We start from the raw sequence: 22,441 nt of genomic DNA on the forward strand, positions 1-22,441 counted from the left end.
TATGCCTTTGTTTTTCATTTTTAGTGTAAAATCGTTATACACATTTGAGTGAAAGCTTAATATATTAAAAATTAATGCGTTTCCTCGATATTAAATCTTAAGAAAAGCACTATTCTGCTTTGATTATATTTGTTGTGCAGAATATCTTGTCTGTACTATTATACTCATTAATGACATTTTGTCTATTAGATTGTGTATCTTTTCAATATTATCTGTCTATTCATGTTTGTATTTTCCTGTCAGTTTGTGTATTTAGTCAACTCAAACAATGTCATTTTTTTACACCAGTTTAGTCAAAACAACTTAGGTCGTTAATATCAGAAACAACCCAGCCTTTCACTCCAGAGCCATGAATGAACATGACAAGCTTACGTGACTTTACATGGTTTCTTATAGTATCGCACAATTTACTACCACAATTGCAGAGAAAGTTTGATGCAATTAATTATTACTTATAAAGGCATCTCCTGTTTCACCCACAACATTGCTTTCAAAACATGCAATGCATCAGACAATCGTAGTGCATTCCTTAAAGACATGACACTTTACAGGTTGGTCAAACTTCTAGTCCCGGTATCTCATCCTTGCGAAAGAATATCCAACAAAAAGGTAAATAAATCAAGACATATTATGATAATAAAAAATAGCACCAATCGTCTGAATGCAGAGTAAAAGACAAATATTGTTCCGTCTAGAATTAAAGTTGAAATAAAAACATTAGACTTTGCGAACTGAATCTTCTGTCTGAAATCGATAAAAAATAAAACCTAAGAGATATTATGCAAAATATATGACATAGTCTCTGTTTATATAACACGGATCCTGCACATTAGTATGGTAGTATGGCTGTTATTTCTCTTACTATAATGCTGACAACCTGATTGCTTCATGATGAGGACTTTTAGTACAAGAATTTTTGCGACATAATTCGTACATTTCTTAGCAATATACACCCTATAATTTTCGCGGTGGTCCTATTTGTTGCCGAGTAAATCAATGTATTTATAAATAGAATGATTTTAAAGAAAACATCATATATGTGATCCCAAAAACAAAATAATGGATGATAAAAGAATATTTCATTACTCGAAAGCTCAAATGAATGGTATGAAACTTCTTAATAGAAATCCACGGTGGTACTTATTAATATTTCGCTATAAAAGAAATAAAAGGTTTTATATGTATTTAATAATGAATTATATGGATACTATTTGTGTTCCAATCATGTGAGTCCCTGTCTGAAACCTTATATCATTCAGTCATGTAGTTCTTCCAAATGAAATCATGCAAACACCTACAACCGTTATTTATCGCCAAATGCCATCTTAACCATATACATTATTATATTTCTTGATACATTAAGATCATACTTTTATTTCAAAGCCACTGTGCTGTGTTTTTTTTTTTCACGGTTCTAATTAAAAAAGTACTGTCATGATATATTTACCTAAACAATATACACCTAACAATTGACGTCTTCTTTAACTAGAGCATTAAATAGCTTTTTTAAGACCAGAATCTTCTAAAATACATGTATGCATTTCCAGCTGTCTTTACTCATAGTTTTGTGATCATAATTCGATAAATGTCATTGCAGCCCTCAAGAAGTTACTGCTGGCAAGTCTGAAGACTACTTGAAAAGCTTACTAGTAGAGAAACAACAATTAACTAAGTATGCTTTTTGAATTTGTTAATGTTTGCTTGATACTTTCCATTTTCCATAGTTTGGCCTTATGCCTTGGCGATATTTCATATTAAATTTTACTAAAACCAAGAAATGTGAGTGACTAAGACACAAGTTTATACTCTTTATTTCGTTTTGCTTCCGATCATGTACATTGGTACAGCCAAAACTACTTATTTTACTGTTGCATTGGAAACAAAATTACTCCCCTGTGAGCACGTTTTGGGAACATTTTGTTTATACCGAAATAATTTTGCAGGATATATATAATAATGTTTGGGAATACAGATGATATCATTTCCAAGGTGGCCCTAGAAACAGATAGACTCATCGAAAACATAAACATAGAAAAAAGTAGTTTCATTTGTGACAAAAGGAAACAAAATATATATCTTTAGAAAAATTTATATGCATCTTTCCTTCTCTCTCTCTCTCTCTCTCTCTCTCTCTATATATATATATATATATATATATATATATATATATATATATATAGAGAGAGAGAGAGAGAGAGAGAGAGAGAGAGAGAGAGAGAGAAGGAAAGATGCATATATATATATATATATATATATATATATCGTATTTATCATACGGCGAAAATATAATTAGATACATGATACATATATTATCAGTCTTCCTCGCTTAATCTGCAGCCATTCTCGTGATTATATATGGCTCCTTGATGCTATACTTCTCCAAATAAGGATTTTGTACTCAGGCAAACGTCTTCGATAACAACACAGAGAATAAGTTTATAAAGCTTAATGTAATTCGAATGCAATGGATTTTGCTGTTAATGCTTCTGTACAGGTTTTGAACAGAACGTGTCATAATGTTGCAGTTTTCTCCTTAGAACACATAATATGAAAGAAAAGCTAAATTCAGTACAACCTAATGTTGATGCAAACAATGTTTCATCATAAACCTTTTCTGTTTAGATATAGTCGTATGTTATCATCCTGCGTTCAACAATGTCCCCAACATACATTCATGTGCATGACGAGATAAAGACAATTGCACTTAGACGTCTATGCGATTAATCCAGTCAATCCTCTTGTGGCGAAGTAAATACATAGAGTTGTTTAATCTTATTAGAAAGGGAGGCAATCTTAATCAGTAGTCCTTTCTACTAAACCGCCAGCCCCAGCATACAAAAACAAATATTGACTGATGTTTATCTCTTTTTTTTTCTTCAGGGCATTTGATGAAGAAAAGATGAAGCATGCCAGTTATATTACTGTGTTGGAAAGGTGTGGGTGTTATTTCCATACAATGTTTGCAAATTCCTTATTGACATTGCATATACATATTTGGATTATTACGAATACGTTGAGGATCAATATCAGCCTGAAAGCCTTTTGTCTGAGCAGGAAAGTACATGTATTGATTCCGTTTCCGTGAAGTTGAAATGTTTGGGTCTGACGATGAGATATCGTCAATAATGATATTGCAAACGCAAAACAAAAAAATAGTTACGAAGTACATACTGCAGTTGGCATTAATTTATACATATGTTAGCAGCATGAAAATAACAAATTTGAAAAAATGATGATACATAGTTCAAACATTTCTAACTAGAAATTCAAATTTGAGATCCAATTAGGGGCATACGAGAAGGACAGATATGGAGGTGAGGAGTACAAACAGATGAAACAAAACAGTAAGAGAAGGAGTAGAACGAAGACAGGGATATGAAGAGTAGAAAACCCTCTATTTGATGCGTGCAAAATTATGTATCTTTCATTAGAATTCACTTGTAATTATTCGATCCTAAATTCTGATTTTATAGCTTGAATACTTAAAGAAATGTATTCTGTGTGCGTTTTTCCAATTACATAAGAAATACTTCAAATTTGCAGTAAACACAAAGCGAAATCGATCAATTAAAGAGAGACTTTAATGGCAGGAATCAGTTACCGACGGACTCGAGGTCTGTAGACACATCTTAAGAAGAACGTGTTTATAATTTGCTTTTTCTTCAAGATTTATAACAATTCTTCTATCTGAAGGATAGCGACAAATCTTATGTTTTAAATAAATTTAGGAAAATTAAACAATGTGTTTAGTAATTTCATATCAAAATCAATAAATTACTGGATCGATCTATCAAACGTATCTATTAGATAACCAATTTACAGTAAATCAGTCAGTCCGTCCATTGATAAAGTTGAAAATAAACCCAAACAAGAATAGTTGATATATTAATATCAGATTATATTGTTTTCACCGTACAATTATATTACTTACTATACTTGATATGTAGCATAAACTGAACATTCGTACTCAGTAGTTGTGTAAATATCAATGCCGCTGCCAGAGCTGGAAGTTTCAGTAACATTTTTTCGAGCGTCAGTGAGGCAAAAAGTGAAATAATTGAATTAGCAGTGAATACTAATTTTATGTATCTCTGTTGACTCTAGCGGAGACGGAAAGCACAGTAAAGAAACAGATAAAGGAATTGCAAAGTATAGGGCAAAAATATGGAATTGGAAAGGTCTGTTGTGGTGATCTGTGATTATATATATCATTGTTGTATTAAACGTTGTCGGATGATGTAATCGATATGAAGTTATAAGTCATTTGATATTCTTCATATTTAATTATTGATTAAATGATGTAACAAATGAATTAATTATGTCATTAGAGGTTTTTTAAAACAACTTTCCACACTTTTCCCATTTTCAGACATGATTAATCATATTAAACATTATGTAACATATCAGTAATTGGAGGTTTTTATTACCATATATGCAGTTAACTATATTTGTTCCCAATTAAACGTACACAGAAGATTATCAAATCTATAAGAATGGATGGAGCTGTTTCAAAATAGAGATACACTTATTATTCTTTCATGGCATGTCAAGAGGAACATATTTTCTTATATCTGTCTAGTTTGGTACATTAACTTCTTATCTGTCTTGAACCGGATTACGTTTTACCCTAGTAGCTTTAGTGTTGCTGATAAGCTCAATTTCCATTCCTTGCTCAGGCCTCGCTGATAACCTCTTCAGACAGTTGGTATTCGATAGAAAACGGTACAATGCATCCCGAAGTGTGTCACTTTGTGGTTTATACATATTAAAGTTGTTCTTCCGTTATCAATATTTTGTGACATATTTAGACTTAATTTGACTTCTATAGGCAGTTTTTCTTTCAACAATAAAGACGTTGATTTTAACATCAACTTCTATTTTAATTAGTAGGCGGAGTGATCTCTACTCAGGAAATTCCTCAGTTATTTAGATTTAACTACTAGTAAAAATCCGTCATCACAACAAAATTCTGTATTATATCCTGTACAAATGTTAGTGAATTTACATTACTAATTTTATTAGCGGTGCTTTTATATTAATAATTCTACTCTGTAGCGAAGCTAAGTACAATAATACATTTCATATACTTCAGAATCAGTCAAATAAATTGCGATCTCCGTTTCTCAATATAAGAAATGCCATCTTGAAACCTGTAGCATTATTATTTTATCTCAAGATGTAAATGGACTGAGCAGTTTTTAATATAACATAATTTATCCTATTTACTATTTGTCTTAAGTAGATTATTTTAGTAGATCTTTATCTTACTCATCTTATGTTATGCAGGGTTTGTTATCCTTTCTTCCACTCATTTAATATGACACTTTGTAGATTCGTATTTTGCAGAGAGGTTGGGTCCTTGCAAGCAGAGAAAAATGAACTGAATAATCTCATAAAACTTATGAAGATGGAAAAAGAGAGTCTAAAGAAAAAGTAAGCCTGCGTTCAAAATGTTTTTGGAAGCTGATATTAACAGTCGTGTCCTTCCAAGAAAATCATGAAAACCATTTTTGAAGTCTGTTATAATTGTTTTATGGGTAAAAGGGCTATTTACTATATAACAAAGATAACAAACACATGTGAGAACAAATAAAGTTACTCTTTGAAAATTTACATCCGATTAAATATGGATGCTTTAGAGGAGACGCTAACTATGTGAACGTTTAATTTAATATAGGAAATTTCTCATTCATGAATTGTTTGAAGTTTCAAATAAATATGTATTTGAGTGTAAAGTGGACAAATCATGACCTCTACCAGCGGTCTGACAGTTTGTATAAATACATCACTTTAAAGAGGTTCTTCTCCAAAGAGTCTTAGGGGCATTGAAAATCTATGTGACCTCAATTATTGGTACTTAATGCAATCATAACATCTGCCTATAGCTGATTTTGATTTATTCGTTAATAAATCATAATTAACGGACTCATAAGAATATAGTGCACGATTACAAACGTTGCATATAATCGCGGTGAATGTGATTTATTTTCATTTAGCCTTTCTTTTAAATCTGTGGGTGTCGTTGGTATCTTGTGGCTTAAGTAAAATGTTATAATTCCGTGGCTATATTATAAATTTTACTGCTTGAAATTTGGACGAACTTTAAGTGAATGAATGCAACTATTGATGGCTACGTTCGTTTAGTGATCCATTCTCTTTCGAACAAAGAATTAGTGGACTTTAAATAGGTCGTGTTAGTGAAAATCTTAAATTCTATAACAATCTGCTTCAATTTCGAATGTTATTGTGTCTTCCTCGAATACTTATGTCAACCCCTGTCGGGGCATATAATTGACCTTCAAGTATGAGAGGGTGTCTATGTAACAGAAGAACATATTATATATCAAAACTATTTCACTAGGCATAGCGGATGTGGATGGACATGCCAGGTCATAAAATGACTCTGGGCACTTGTACTAATCTCTTTAAAATAGTTTTGCGCCAATGATATATCTAGTTTGATGCAAAAGGTGTGCCGCCATTTTAAATGGAATGGAACATCCCTCTGCTTCTTTTGTTTTGTTGTTTTCTTATTTATGTCTGTCCGTTAATAAATTATGTTTCCAACCAATTATGTCCAAAATGGAAATAATGTTTTTCAGCACAAAATCAAATTTATGTCAGCCTAAATTCTGCAGCCTTCCAATTCGTTCACTTGTTTCATGTGATAAAGGTGACAAGTACTTTTCACTGAAAAAAACATTTCGAAATATGCGTCGCAATATATCTATCTTTTCAACCCAATCTTAAATTTATAAGTAGTCCTGCACTAAGCAATCGTTATAATTTAATATACAGTGTCAGCAACAATCTCAGTAAGAGAAAACTAAATTTAAATCATCCTTGCCACGTTATTTATAAGCAATATGATAAAGTACCAGATTCATGTTGTCATTATCAAAGATGATTTCTTTTATATTTATTAGATAATCTATTTTCATTTTTCTATTATTTTCATTGCTTATAATTGTACTGGATCGCTGAAAATTGTGCCTCATTTGTTCAGGTTGGAAGAAACCGAAGTCTTGCTTCGTCAAAAGGATAGCAAAATTACAACTATGAAAGAAGACGTGACACATTTTCAGACAAGGTAATAATAAGATAATATAATTGTAAAATGTATTGTGTATGCCGCAGAACAGAAGAAATAGCAGTGTCATAACTGATGATTCTGTCTTGCTTCACACTGGATCTCATAAGTTAGCTGCTTCTGTATATACAACATCACGAAATATCAACAGACTGTTTCCGTATTGACGATAGCAGTAATTTAGCTTCTGGCTGATTTATTGTCTCTAGTTACTAGAGATATGTTTTGAATAAGTGCGGTTTGTTTTAAAATGTTTACTGTAATGTCTTACTTTTGTACGATAGAAGTTTATATATCGAATATTGGTAAATACATTGTAGGTAAAAATCAAAGGACAAGCATTTAGAAAAAGAAGAAACGAAGAAAGATGTGAACCACAGTCATGAGGGATAAATATGACTATTTTAAATTATGTTTGCTTCTTCAGAACTGAATTTATTTCATGAAAGTAATTCGAATTTGTTATGTTCTTATATTACGTACATAGCTGTTTTGTTCTTCCTTCTAAGTGAGGGCTCGATGATTAAACATTTTATTACTTTATTTAAAATATGTCGATATTTGTTTACGTTTCTAGGTCATGCATATTAAAGTCTGAAGTCATTTTGAATTTTTCGCTTTTTCTTTAATTCGATTGTTTTATGAACAGTACAAATTTTTATTAATTTTTTTTTTTGTAAGTCAATCATGCAAATAAACAATGCACAAACGGTTTAAGGCATGGCAATCGTGGAAATCAACAATGGTTTGAGAATGATGTGAACAACTCTAACAAAGACGCAAGTTCAATCAGAGTGAGGTGTTCTATAGAACTTGTGTTGATGATATTTTCAGGAAGTATATTACTGTCCCAAAAATTACTATATATATATATATATATATATATATATATATATATATATATATATATATATATATAACTTGGGGAGTACAATTAAAATTACATAGATAACCCTGTAATATTCTAAGTAAATATGTGTGGACGAAACATTAAGACGTTAGAACGCAAACAATGTACTGCTAGAAGACATCGTCAGTACAAACGAACGACAGATGTGTGTAATTTTGGTATTGTTACATTGTAAATATGTTACATTGTAAAAATCTGAAACATTTTGCGATGTAGTGACAGAATGAAGTCATTGTACTTTGTGTTGATTGAAATTTCCTATTTTTTCCTATTTTTCCTATTTTTAGAATGGTGTAATGATTATTAGTAAGAGCCAGCTACTATATTAGGAAATATATTCACATTTGATCTAAACTTTAATCTTATATATGGTATGAAGCAGTAACAACAGACATTCAATATAGATGGAAAAACTCGTCCGATTGCAGTAAAGTTTTCCTTTGTATGCAGTGTTACAGCGGGGGATATTGAATTAATGACATTTTATACACAAAAGTAGTACTATTATTGAGTTTGTTTTCCCGAAACCTATGAATAAATTATCACAAAACAGTTTTCCCCCGAGTTGGATAATTTACATGTCATCCCTTAAAACTGCATTCCAAAGAAAAGAAATCTCTGTTAGACACGACACAAATAAGCGCAGAAATGCAGAAATTGGAACTGACGATTACAGAACATAAGCGATTGAAGGAAATAAACAAGAATCTGAAAGATAAGTGAGCACTCTTATGATTATTTTATGTTATGAATTGTAGGGTTGGTCTGAGTCTTCAAGTTAAACCTGTCTTATCAAAACAGATGCCATGATATACAAATATAACATATGATAGATCAAAATGCCAATTTTATGTCACTTGATATTCAACATTAAGCATAGGTGGACCGAGGTCTTAAAGTTAACGTTTCATGTATGCTAAAATTAATTTCATTGTTCATAACTTTGAACAGAATGCAATGCACTGAGGGAATATTTAGAAATAAAATGTTCTTTTTTTATATCACTTATGCCTTATGTTCGTTTTCTTTCGTATGTACGGTTGATGGCTTGAACTTTTGTAATTATATTTTAAATTCCAATGCGGCAAGGACCGTTGATTACGTTTCGTTTCTCTGTATAATGATGTAGTTTGACACTCTTATTATTGTTCATATCCTATACATTCCGCTTGAAGCATATTGCCGGAAATAATCAGTTTGGCACACAGAGAGAAGATTGATTTTGAAGATTTAAGCAAACATTAGTGAACTTGAAGCGGGCAAAAAATTTCCCTGATGCTTGCTGATATGGGAACATTTCAAGTGTTATTCTCTTTAAACTGTCTATTTTACTGGGCTCAGCATTGCGACAACAGAAATGTCTGACTTGTAAATGATCGTGGAAACGTGTACTAATCTCTCTAAAAAGAGTTTTATTCGGTATCTGTTTAGATACACATAATATGTGTTGGCCTTTTAAATGAGACAAAACATTTGTGAGGTCCTCTTCGTTTGCTCTTTGATTTTAATTTTGTTTCCACTGTTTTATTTCCACTATTTTATTACTTTTTGGGGTCTAAAATCATTTCATTGCTTAAAGTAACATTTTCATTGTAAGCCATAAATTGTATCAGAATATAATTTCGCAATGTTTCCACTCTGTCACCTCTTTAGCCATGTAAATGTTATAAGTATAAGCCATATTAATAAAAACCAAATCCTTCAAAATATACGCCGTAATTTGTTCCGGTTTGACAATATTTTAAATATGGTTGGTAGACATACACGGATCAAAAAGTATATGTTTACATTGGTGCTGGAAAAGATCTGAATACGGGAATCTCAAATTTTAATCCTAATTGTTATTTTCAAGTAATGCAATATAATGTTATAAGCAGTTATATCTTGTAATTTTAAAAAAAAAAAACTAATTTCTATTGATATTCGTAAATGAAATACCGTTGGTTTATAGCTATTTTAAATACGGAGAATATGTCGAATACATTGACCTTTTCAGGCTGAAGAGAACCGAAGAATTGCTTATTCAAAAGGAAAAGGAAATGACAGATCTAAAAAAGGAAGTTGCAAATGTTAAGACGAGGTATTGTTTTAGATCTTATAATTCAGGTTATTAGTAGTCATTTCAGATATATATTTCGACTTAATTTAATATAGCAGTTGTCCTTATTGTGTTATTTTCTCTGACTTATGGCTTTAAAACTATTTACTCTTTCTATCATTACCTGTATCAATCATATGACGATATCAAACTTTTCTGTATAAATTATAAAATAATTATTTGTACCTCAGAATAAATAATGGTGTGGCCATTGATGATTCTGCTTTACTTATGCTGACTTTAATTTCATTTCCTGAAGGCTTAAAAGCTTAAGTACTTGTTTTGCCAAACCATAGCAACAGGAACTTTCATTATTGATGGAACCCACGATCAACTAACCTTATTTCTGAACTATTGTCACTCGTTACGTGCGCTGTATTAGGAATAAATGCCGTATATATATATATATATATATATATATATATATATATATATATATATATATATATATAATAATAATAATAAAAATCCAAACAATTGTCTAATCCCAACTTTTATTACAACGCAACATTCAAACATCTGCAGACTCTTATTAACACAAGAACATATAAAATAATTTGATTGCTCAGTTCTCTCCTTATATACATGCACGAGGACACAAAATTGAATTTTCCTTCTATGCACTACATAACATCTCGCAAAATCCCGCGTCGCAAAATCCCGCGTTGTAAAAGAACCCAATTGAAGGTCACGTCCAATAGCAAATAACCCTAAACTCTTATGCAGGTTTATTTTAAATATTATTATTAATGGCTGCAAGCACTTATGTATTGACCTATGCAATTTACATGCCAAACGTGAAACACAAAGTATATACAATCATGTACAAAAAATTATGCAAAATAGAGATATACATAATAAGAATCTTGCAAATAACAAAATATATCGTGGGTTTTATATGTCTAATATCCTTTAGATATAACATATTATTGTTAAACTTTGTATGCTTTGCCCATTTTGTTGATAGGTATTTCTGACTGACCTTGACATTTTGTACGTGAAAACTTTGTAGCAACCTGTTTTAGTTTTTGGGATTGATACGAGCTGTTCAAGTTCTAGCAAACTACATGCTTGGAGGGTATCAAGATAATCACATTTATTCGATTGTAGTAATGCAAATTAAGAAGAATTTATGATCAAATATTTATCGATGACCTATAGATGCTGCTCGAGAGATTTAGACAGGTATTGTTTAAATACAATGGATAAATGTGTAGCAATAAAGAAACAATGGCAGCGGCAATTTAAGCTACGACATCAGAAGTGGCAGGCACCTTTCGCACGGCATTAACAGCGCCAGAATTGGATCTAGCTCAGTCTATTCTACATCAACATCATCATCTTGACCAGTCTTAAATTGATCACGAACAGCTGTGTCAGCGCCAGCATCCTAAGGTCAAAATTTATTTGCAGCTTTGGAAATACACAGAGAAATCCGATTCAATATTGTATTGGCGACAGTCCGGCGATCGATATTTTATGCGGTATTATTATTAAGTTAATATGTTTAATTTGCTATTAAACTAATGCGGTTGTTAACATGTGTTACTTGCAAAGTTGCATCATAAACTGCGGGTGCTTGATTTTACAAGTATATGTCGCCTTGGGCTTCGACAAATCTTCATTTGGCAGCAAATAAACATCGTCATCGAAAGTTGTTAACTTTATGATATATTAGGATCGCTCGCTATGTATCTGATGTATTCGTATTAAGTTGTGGATTCATCAATGGGATCCTCGTCGATGCTTTTATATAAACATTGCAGACATTATCTGTCATAGTTACAATAAATTAACATTACAATTCCATGCCTGTTATGGTCAAGAGTAGATAAACTTTACAAATTCCAAGAGTTGGTGCCGTCTCTGGAAACGTAGGCGTGGCAATCTAATTTCCCTTGTCTTCCTTAGTTAATATTTTTTGGCAGTTGCTGTCATTGCTCGTTCTGCTTCCTTTGACGCTACTATTTCGTGGATGAAGTCTTGAAGTCCATGTGGTTTTTATACATTTGTTGTAACAACTATTCTTCTTTTCTGTTCGAAAATGTTTTGATGTGACAGTGTCAGCTGGAGTAACCTTTCTGCAATGCCTGGAATAAATCTAGCTGGAAAATAACATAGATGAAAATCCTCTAGTGATCATTTTGTACTTGACACTTAACTTGGTTACAATTTTGTCTCATCAATAAATTGTTTACTGAGTCCAAGGGTGAATCAATTATGTTTGTGTGGTCAATAACAATGTTTTGACTGTTGTCTGGGAACTGTTCGTTAATGTATTTTTTCCCTAAAACTCGAATAGATACATCGTTTTAGTGTTTTGCACATGATCCTCATACAAGTAGTATTGTACTTAACAAATTTGTATAAAATATTGTATGTCGACATATCGAAAAAGTTGACTGAAACACCAAACGTTTGCGATGCCGCTTGCTGTTCGCGTCAATCTCATAAAGACAACTCATCACAAACGCGACTATATAGTTAGGCACGTTTGCCGTATTTCTATGAAATGTCATAAAATCATGTTTGTTATCGGTAGTGGCCTCGAGATAACTTTGTTTAAGCTTAACCGTGTCAATTTCACGACAATGATCTCATGCGATAGAAACTTTGTTGCATTGCGCCATTATATTATACTGGACAGTTTGTTTAGCGTTCAGATAAAAATATTATTGCTGTCATTTTAATGTCGCCCATAAAAATGGTGGAATGTTTGCTGAGGTCAAGTTGCTTCAACGGATATTATTTCGTCGGGTTAAACAATTTTTAAAATTTTCTTAATCCCATTTGTGACAACAATTGTTTAATTAAAAGTATGTCTCGTTTTGTATTTGTCCTGATCCGAATTTACCGTGTAAATAGTTTCGATGAAGTAATTTAGTTTATGGGTAAGAAGCATACGACGCAGCAGATTTGTTTTGCCTTGACCAGTTGGTCCAAAGTCATATAACGGCAATACGGATATAAACGATATGTCTGGATAGTCTAATATTTTCCGCATTAATATTTAGTAGTTATTTCTGGCGACCGTTACATGTGAGAAGCAAGTTGTGTTATTTATGATTTGTGGCTAATTAGAAAAATGCTGATTCCATGACAGGACCGATATATATATATATATATATATATATATATATATATATATATATATATATATATATATATATATATATATATATATATATATGTGTGTGTGTGTGTGTGTGTGTGTGTGTGTATTTGCATATATTAACACATGTGGCCATACCGACAAATAACTCAAAAGAGACCAATAAAGAATGTGCATAAAATTACGCGATTGCAAATGTTTTGTTGACCGAAGCGAACAATATTTATCTAAAAAAACAAATACTTGCTGCCTGTATAAAAATTCATAGGCAATGAGGCTCTGCGCTAAGTGTGTTGCCTCACTCTTCTGGTATTAAGACACGTGATATGAAAACGAGCGACAAACATATATATTTGGCCCCTCCACTTCTTGACGCAAATTAAGCTTCAGATTCATCTGCACTTGCAAAGTTTGGTCCGAGTATGGAACTTTTTATTAGTTCACCAACTGTCCTAAACAGATCTATTGGAATGACATTAGACTTCACGGAACAAATACTTGTGTTATTTTTCGATGGCAGACAAGATGGAATTTTGTTTACATGACATCTGAGGTGGCTTATAATCCAATCATTGTTCAAGTACCTGAAGGTTTTCAAATTAACAACAATACAATTTCGACCGTACTTGAAGTCAAGAACGGAAAATCTCAACAAGGCTGACTCAACTGCTTGCCCTGGACCAATAATGTAAACGAGGAACTGTACGATTTGACTGCAGTCACCTTTGTCTTTTCTCCATCACCGGAAATAATGTGGTGATAAAATGACTTATCGAACTTACAGTACCATAACAGCACGATCAATTGGTGGCTTTTACTACATATATGGGAGTTCCGGAAGCTTATTATATGTAGACTAGTCAATGGATATGGCGTGTAAAATGTCTGTAGTAGTCAAATATAGATCATAAGACTGTTGTCCATTGTTGTCCTCACATAAGCGACTACAACCATAAGAGAATTTGTAAGTGTCAGTCGTGTAAAAAGTACAATTAGACACGTCCCAACGCTGTCAAGCAATTGTGGTAATTACGGTGTGTTTGTAGTGTCTGCCTCATCTGAATAGTCATCTGCTTATAAAGCACATTCTACATTTTCCAATAATTTCATATTCACTTCTTCAGTGGCGAATGACTGCAGCTTGTAATCCATGCTCAATTCTATTTGCATATGAATATAATAACATTTTGCAGTGACTATTGCAGCTTAGAGGGACTTGCATATTAATGCATACACATTTGGCGCTCAGAAGCCATTAACACATCCCGCTATATACTAGTAGTGCCACATAAGGATCAATTTTAGTTGTATTTGATGTTCCAGACCTTGGTATAGTCACATTTCGTATGTACAGATTATGTTTGCTTTTATAACTCACTCAAGCAAATCCCTGTTTAAGTAACTGTTCATATTTTATACTGGATCTCTTCTGTAAGTAACATATATCATGTGAGAATTTATTAGAAATGCGAGCGAACTTAGCAAATTGCAGGTTGCAAAACGATACGTTCAAATTTAATTTGATGATGTGCTGGTCCAAAAGCACTATAACAGTACTGGCAGCAATTGACTACAATTGACTAGTCTAAGAGCGCCACTATTGTAATACTAACTAGAAGAAATATGACGTTAAAATCAAATCTGCAATGGCAAAGAGTCACTTAGCAGAGCTAAAACTCTGGAAACAAAGTAAGAAGTACAATAAGCCAGCTAACCAGCGAGGCCTTAAAACCAATAGTAGCAACGAAAAATAATAAGGTGCAAAATATATCAGGTAATGAAGAAAAGGCGCATACTGAGAGATACTTTTGTACGGAATAACAAGGCAAATGTGTGAAGCAAAAAGTATAAATAATAGACTGCGAGAAAAATGTAATGGCTGTCTTCTGCCTTTGCAATGGACAGATACCAAGGAATGTGAACAACTTATATCCATAAGGTGTCGTTGACATAATTGAGTACCCTTCTCGAGAACTCTTATATCTGATGTTCTCTCACAAATGTATTCAGCATAGCATTCATATCCATTCTTTATAATGTATTGCTATATTTAATTCTGCCGTAAACAGTGATGGGGATAACATTTAGACAACATTTGCCACCTTATCCTGTGACAAAACCATCTACTTTATCAAAAACTGATATATACATCATCATGCTCAAATGAATGTTTTTTTTTTTAATGCTTTATCTGAGTAATTTCTTCATATCAGAATCGTTCAGACATAATTTGTTTCCATAACTAGGCTGACAACTCTGATTTTGAAAAAGACGAGCTCTGTCTGTTGCTCATATATTGAAAAATGTCGAGCAGGCAAATGAAACAACGCACGTATGAGATTACAATAATCTTTACCCTAAATACCGACCAATGTGTATTCGAAGAGTGGACTGGAGTTGCAAAAATAACAAAAGATAATGTTATGTGGTCTGAAGCTCATCAAAATGTTCTCCACTATCAAGTCACTGGCGAAGAATGAATCAATCCATCCATGACGAATTTGTAAACAGACATTTAAAACGTTTAAGACAAACGCTTTGATTTCCTAATCCACAGCATCGGATGGATATCTTACCCGATGAAAAATTATATCTCTCGACAATCGAGGCTAGTGTGCCCGCCCCACCCCACCTCGTAAAGGTTGTTATGGCCGTGCGTGAAAAACCAAGCTTACCAACAAACACTAAATGTTTCCGACCCACATGATTCAAATCCCTGTCTGTGGACCAGCATTAGCAGAGGTCAGTTCGCGCGGGCAATGACAAAAAGTCAATAATGAGACCGCACCTATTTGTCAGCGGCTGCTCACCAGTGATGTTATGGACCCGGGCATATTTCTCTTTTTGATGCAGGAACACAATGAAATCATTAATGCATCTGATTTGTTGTCTTTTAAATTTGTTAACGTCGTACAGCAAGCGTATTAAATTGGTGCTTCCTGCAATGGATTCGATATCTGCCACGTAGTACTCTTCGACAACACGTCAAACTTCCAAACCTATCGGTTTTGAAGTGGTGTTCATAATCAAACTTCCACATTTATATCACTTTGTATCCATTAATTAGGCCGAATATAGAATGATGGATACCTCCGTTATCCAGAATTAGCTTTCGACATTTTCTATTACGCCGTCGGCAAAATTTAAACATTTCTTGTTGAAAGTCAAACGGTTTTGAATAGATGGTTTGCTACAAGGGGTATAATCCTTCTCGTGAAGAGCACATTTTTTATATTCATTATTAGAAAATGTGGAAAATACCTTGTGCTATTTCTTTCATTCCTAACGTTTTAGGCATTCTACTCAAAGAAATGGTCAAATAACTCATGTATTCTTTAAAGTGTATTTGTCTCACTTTAATATAGAGTAGTTTATTTCCATTCGGGGTGACTGAGGGGCGATCGGCACCTTGTTCTGAATAATAGAAGGAAATCGCCCTTCCTATCCCTAAATATTGCGAGCAACGAGTGTAGCATATCGATGGCAGTCGCCGTAACTTTCTACGTCCTCGGCATAGTCTACAATGCATTTAACACAATTGGGATGAGTGTCATTTCTCCGAAAGATTCTCACTGATTCATCTGAAATTTTACAATAACTGAAAACATAGGTTCATGTATTGACACGAATCTAGGCCTTTAAAAGATGTCAAAGAAAGAAAGCAAAACAAGTATGTCCCGGAGTACAAAGTGAAAATTCAAAAGACACGGTACTATGAACAAAATCACAAATATTCATACATGTTAAATCACAATCCGAATTCATAGAATGTTCTGAACGATTTTCAATAGTCTTGGACGTGCTGATGTGACAGTGGTCTTAAATGTGCTACTGTATAAATAGTCTTGTATGTCTTGGCTTAGAACAATGTTAGAATTATGAAATGCCTTTGATTGAGACCTCAATTGTGCCAACGTAGTGGTTTAGTACAAATAAATTACTAATCACTTTGCAATTCCAGTTTATAGTTTGGATAAGTAAATCCTCTCAAATTATATCGGAACACAAGCGTATATGATTCCAAAGACTGAGCTTTACAAAGGAATTAATACTTTGTTTACAAATACCTCTTCATATAAACCCCGCTAGGCCTATATCGTAACAGCATGTTCCGAAAAACGTCAGGTAGTACAAAATTCTAACCTCGATTGCTGACTAAGGTCAATCACACAATGTAAATTAAATGTATATAACTGTATATACTTATTAGCGATGATAAGATACGTAAAAAGGAATGTGAATACCACTGTCTTGTGTACATTCAAATTCAAAAAAGGTCAAATCAAGTTATTTTATACTGTTCTTCCTAAGATCTTATTTTAAGTCGTCCTCAAGTTTATTCTTATATATTTAGATGTGGCATTAATGTTCGAATTCTTCGATATGGTGATATAAAATGCGTTTCGTCATTCCAAAACAAATGTGTGCCTTTATGGGTATTGGTTTGAATAAGAATTGCACAAGTGGAGAACAATGTTTATAATTTGCAAGTACTCTTTTATTGAATTTGTTTCATGTGATGGTCTTCTTAGCAAGTGGGACCGACACATATTCGCTTGCATGAAAAGAACGATTAATTGATTCGTTTGCTTCAGGAATGCAACGTTTGGACGCAATACTTCGACGACATCTCTATCTGCCATGAAGCTATTGGTCCCGAATGCAAGATCCCTGGCAACATTTCTCTAAGTAGTAATTGCATCTGAGAAATCCTGTGGTACCGGAAATAATTATATTTTATGATGATACACATGAAATCTGGTCCTCGAATATAATAGCCCCACTAGCCACTTAAGGGGATACTTTGAAATTAACAATGACGTCTTTAGGTCCCAGCATTTCAGGTATGCCTGAATGCTTCTCTTTGTAATGCGTGTTTGTTTCAAAATAAATTCATCTTAATTATGTTGTTAGGACCTGTCCGATTTTAGAATACACTACATGATTGTTTTCATCTTGCTGTATCACTGTTCTCGACATACTTGTTGAACCATATCGATGGCACGGGCTAAAGATATCTGACCTTGGTAATTGACTTTTTGCCACTTTGGACGATAATACAAAATGTGTCCACCATAGACATTTATTTCTGCGTTTACTCTACGAGATAAAATGTGGGTTATGCTAACGTAGTCATTCGACTGTTGAACTTGCTAGCTGTCGTCGATGATTTTGGACGGTTTTTATTTTGCTGGTGTACTAACCTCGATCAAGACAGGAGAGTCTCAAACGACTGTCATCTTTATCTTGGCATTGTGGTTTCATTGTCTCTAAACCTAAATTCCACAAATCTCTATAAAAACCCCACTGCTTTTTCTGCTGAGACATGAGAATTTAACTCTTAAAATGTCGCCATGTAGGAGCAAGCGGTTTTTCTATTTTTTCTGTATGTCACTTTTTGGGTCACTGGAATGTGAAACAAAATTAATCTTCAGGAGCTACTAATCGACTTTCTCGGCTGGTCTTGTGGCAGAAGCAGAGGGTATTCTTTCAGGCAATCTCATGTCATCTTCAAAATAACTGGCATGAGATTGTACTAACAAGTCACTTAGCATATGAGACGACACCGAAAGTCGTCATCTCTTGTATTATTTTTCTGGTTTCTCACTGGATTTGTGCGATCGTGTCATCTTGATTCCACCATTTGATTTTCCTAACATTTATACACGCACCCTAAGAACATATTTTCATCCAGCTTTATGACTGCGAAAAAAGATGGAAGAATGATACAGAAATCAAATCCCTACTTGTCCAAGATTGAAAGATTCTCATTCGAAGATATGTCACTTACACTAAGACTACTGACGGTTCTTCTCGAGATAACAGTCCAGATACTTGCTATCGTAATCCAGAAAAAGGACTTTGGGCTCCAGAATGTCCATAACATCAAGCAAAAGGAAATATAGGAATAAGAGCGACAGAATGTAAAGATGCCTGTTGTCATTGTGAGAAAAAGTCATCGGTCTTTAGAAGGTCCCAAGAAAAAAGAGAACAAACAGGAGTAGAAGCAGCAGGAGGGGAGCGTTCTTCAGAAACATAAGAAGAAGAACCCATTGTCGTCAAGGGAATGTAGCAGGCAGCAAACCAAGACGACATTAAAGACTAAGAATCCATACCAGTGCATAAATTCCAACGATAAACAGACAATCAATGAAAGAAATACAAAATGGACTTTTGTGACTTGTTATGAAATGTTCGTTGTAATTCTAATATAAAAGATAATATAAGGACACGAAATAGTCTCTTTGACTTGATTTTTAAAAAACACATGTTCGCACGGAGAAGTTACTTAAACATACTCAAACATGCACAACAAGAGATTGTTTTATTTTCTTTAAAATAACTTATCCTGGAATTTAATAAAAGGCTCATCTTATATTTAGGCAAGCGTTGACTTTTTTACTTCAAGATAGATATAATTTGTTGTAATGCACTATTATTAGCTTTAACCGTCTGTTTATTTATAACTAGATACATGAAACTGGTAAACTATGCATGAGTCTTAGAGTTGTCTGTGACCTGTTAGAACTGCTTAACTACTGCATTGAGTGTGGCAATAGAAGAGTAAATCACAATACTACTCGTGCATGTCTGAGAGCATTCAGGAACGTGCAACTAGTGTGCAATGTTCAGTTCAGTTGTATGAATATTGCGTGTTGTGTTAAAACATGTAGCTTGTCTGTATAGACCTATTGCTAAATAGATGTCAAAAATAGTTAAAACTGCCAGATGAACTATTTTAGCATCATAGTGATCTTAACGTTTGTATTTTCAATTTTAAAAAATCGAATTGTACGAATCGATTCTACAATTATGCATGTGCAATAAATTACCTACAAAAACACACATATCTTGCAAAGCACAAATAATATACACATATGTTACAATGCGTAACCCATATAACAATTATTGCTACCAAATGTATGTGTAACGTTTCTAAATTCATTACTACAAAATCGAAATCGTCAGTTTGTCTTTTGATTTACTCAAGGCCATTTTTCTATTACTCTAATGTGCATAGATGATGTAATTTCAATTTCAGGCTGAATGAAGGTCCTAGTGCAAAACGAAAGGACGAATTAGCCTCCCAAACTGATCTCAGTGATCCAAACAGACCTACAAAACTGGGAGAAAAATATTTAGAGCTCTATGATTATCAGTGGACAGATGCATTTACAAACCTTTCGAAGAGATATCCAAATGCCTCTGACGAGAGACTAAGTACATATTTGTATGACATTCTTGTTGTAAGTACGAAGCCTTTCCATTTGATATCTTTCACCATGTGCCCGTACTTAGAATTGACATTGCAATCATGACAAATAAAACACTTTCCTAAACATTGAATCTAATACTATATCTGAGCAGGGCTACTTGACCAGAAAGTTGGAGGGAACATATGACTATTGTATGTTTATTATGCAGGTATATTTAAACGTTTATTAACTTGTGTTTCCGGACTTAATTTATTCTGTGTGTAATGAAGTGTCAGCACACACAACATCAATCGCTAAGAAAACACCCAATATAAATGAGGTTGTCTCGAAAATGGAAACAATGTTTACCTCGTGGATAAAGCCAGTATTTACTTAAAGCATTGGGGTAGCAAACATTTAACAATTATTTTCCAGAATACGCAAACACGTTTTATCGAATCTGGAATTTGTATCTGTGTAAGGGATATTGACCTCCAAAACTAAAATACAAACGGAGTGTAAGTTAGTGATGATTATATGACGGGTTCACAAAGTTTTACACACTATTAGAAATGCTATACATGTAAGTTTTAAAAATTAGTAAAATGAGATTACAGAACTCAGAACCTTACTCTGAGTCAGCAGTCAACTTGTTATCTTCCTTGATTGTATACAAAATATTTGAATATGAACTAGACACATATTCATGGAATTTAAATGCCCCTGTTCGATGATTTGAGCGCAGATTTTAAAAATAAACATTTACAAAAAGACGGACGAACCAGCACGATAACGGTAGAACAATAAAGCCAGCGTAAGAACCGTATTTCGATGTAGCTATGTCAATTAAGCTTTCAGGCATTTGTCCCTTATCGCCATGATTTTAGCAGGGATTCATGCCAACGAAATATAATAATTTGTTGGTAATCCCAAAAGGCTTTGTTGCATCTTAATGCATGAATAAAACAGACAATTCAAGCAGGGAAATTCAGGTTGGCATTACATCAAAACTGACGTTTATATCACATATTTGATAATACTCAAACACTGTAGATAAACTCCAGAATATTTACTCTTTTATTTCATCCTAAGTAGCATTCATATAGCAATAGGTACCTAGCATACGTTTTGCAGCAGGCCACTCATGCAGTGATGCAACATAAATAGAAGAAAAAATAATCGAAAATCTATATGCTAGTACATTATCATGGTTCCCAAAAAGTTTCTGCACAACAACATAATAAAACAATTAAATGATAACAAATTAACAGCGCATAGTTGCATCAATACTGAACAAGAATTTGCTATATTATTGTTTGATTGAAAATTATTAATAATGGCACAATGCTAAATCGTGTTAATTTCAGTATTTGTTCAGAGAGGTGATATAAATATTTCATGCATAAATCATGAATTGAACATGTACTTTAATGTTTTGGAGATAAACCCTATATGTTTGCAAGTTTGGATTGAACAAAAGTGTATTAAAATACCTCTGCTGAAAAAAGTTAAGGGAATACAATGTTACATACATAGATGTAGATCAACAGTTTATTCTTAATAATGATAGCATCTATCTATCACCTGAAAAAGATACATTATAATGAAAGAAAAGAACTTTTAGTACTGGGAAAGCTACGGAATTATGGACAAAGAAAACACTGAATATATTTTAGCTTACTCGAATAAAGACAGTCTATGGAAGAAAAGAACTAATATATAATGAGAACAGTCGAATTGACCTCCTTGAGAAACAACGCAAACAGCTACTGAAAATATAACAATTAAGCATTATTTGTTTCAAAATAGAGACTATAGTAATAACTAATTTGCAGCAGTATGGTAACATGATGAAAAATTCCTATCCTTTTAAAAACATATATCGTGCTGTTACCGGTAAAACTTAAAGTTTCATATGGCAATCAAAATGTGAATCAACCAGCCCATGACTCTCTATAACATCAACAAACTAAAATCAACGTTGTAGAGGAATAAGAACAAACATCAGAAGAGGGTTGACCGACCAAAAAATGGT

The 22,441-nt window shown here is 33.2% G+C and overlaps 1 protein-coding gene across 2 annotated transcripts in view; it reads left to right on the top strand.

Moving 5' to 3' along the window:
* The window catches only part of LOC149797665 (uncharacterized), a 46,625-nt gene that overhangs the window by 3,754 nt on the left and 20,430 nt on the right, over positions 1 to 22,441 (top strand). Inside the window, exons 2-8 of one of the 2 annotated variants that reach the window (XM_089962574.1) lie at positions 552 to 609; positions 1,598 to 1,672; positions 2,881 to 2,934; positions 5,347 to 5,433; positions 7,007 to 7,090; positions 9,997 to 10,080; positions 20,253 to 20,457. In XM_089962574.1, coding sequence (XP_089818700.1) covers positions 2,900 to 2,934; positions 5,347 to 5,433; positions 7,007 to 7,090; positions 9,997 to 10,080; positions 20,253 to 20,457 — 495 coding nt within the window. In that variant the 5' untranslated portion in view covers positions 552 to 609; positions 1,598 to 1,672; positions 2,881 to 2,899. The remainder of the gene's footprint in view (positions 1 to 551; positions 610 to 1,597; positions 1,673 to 2,880; positions 2,935 to 5,346; positions 5,434 to 7,006; positions 7,091 to 9,996; positions 10,081 to 20,252; positions 20,458 to 22,441) is intronic. The other variant, XM_089962573.1, reaches the window with a different exon arrangement.

Source organism: Sinohyriopsis cumingii, chromosome 6 (assembly GCF_028554795.1).
Source record: "Sinohyriopsis cumingii isolate HCF-2022 chromosome 6, ASM2855479v2, whole genome shotgun sequence".
NCBI classification, from domain to species: Eukaryota; Metazoa; Mollusca; class Bivalvia; order Unionida; family Unionidae; genus Sinohyriopsis; species Sinohyriopsis cumingii.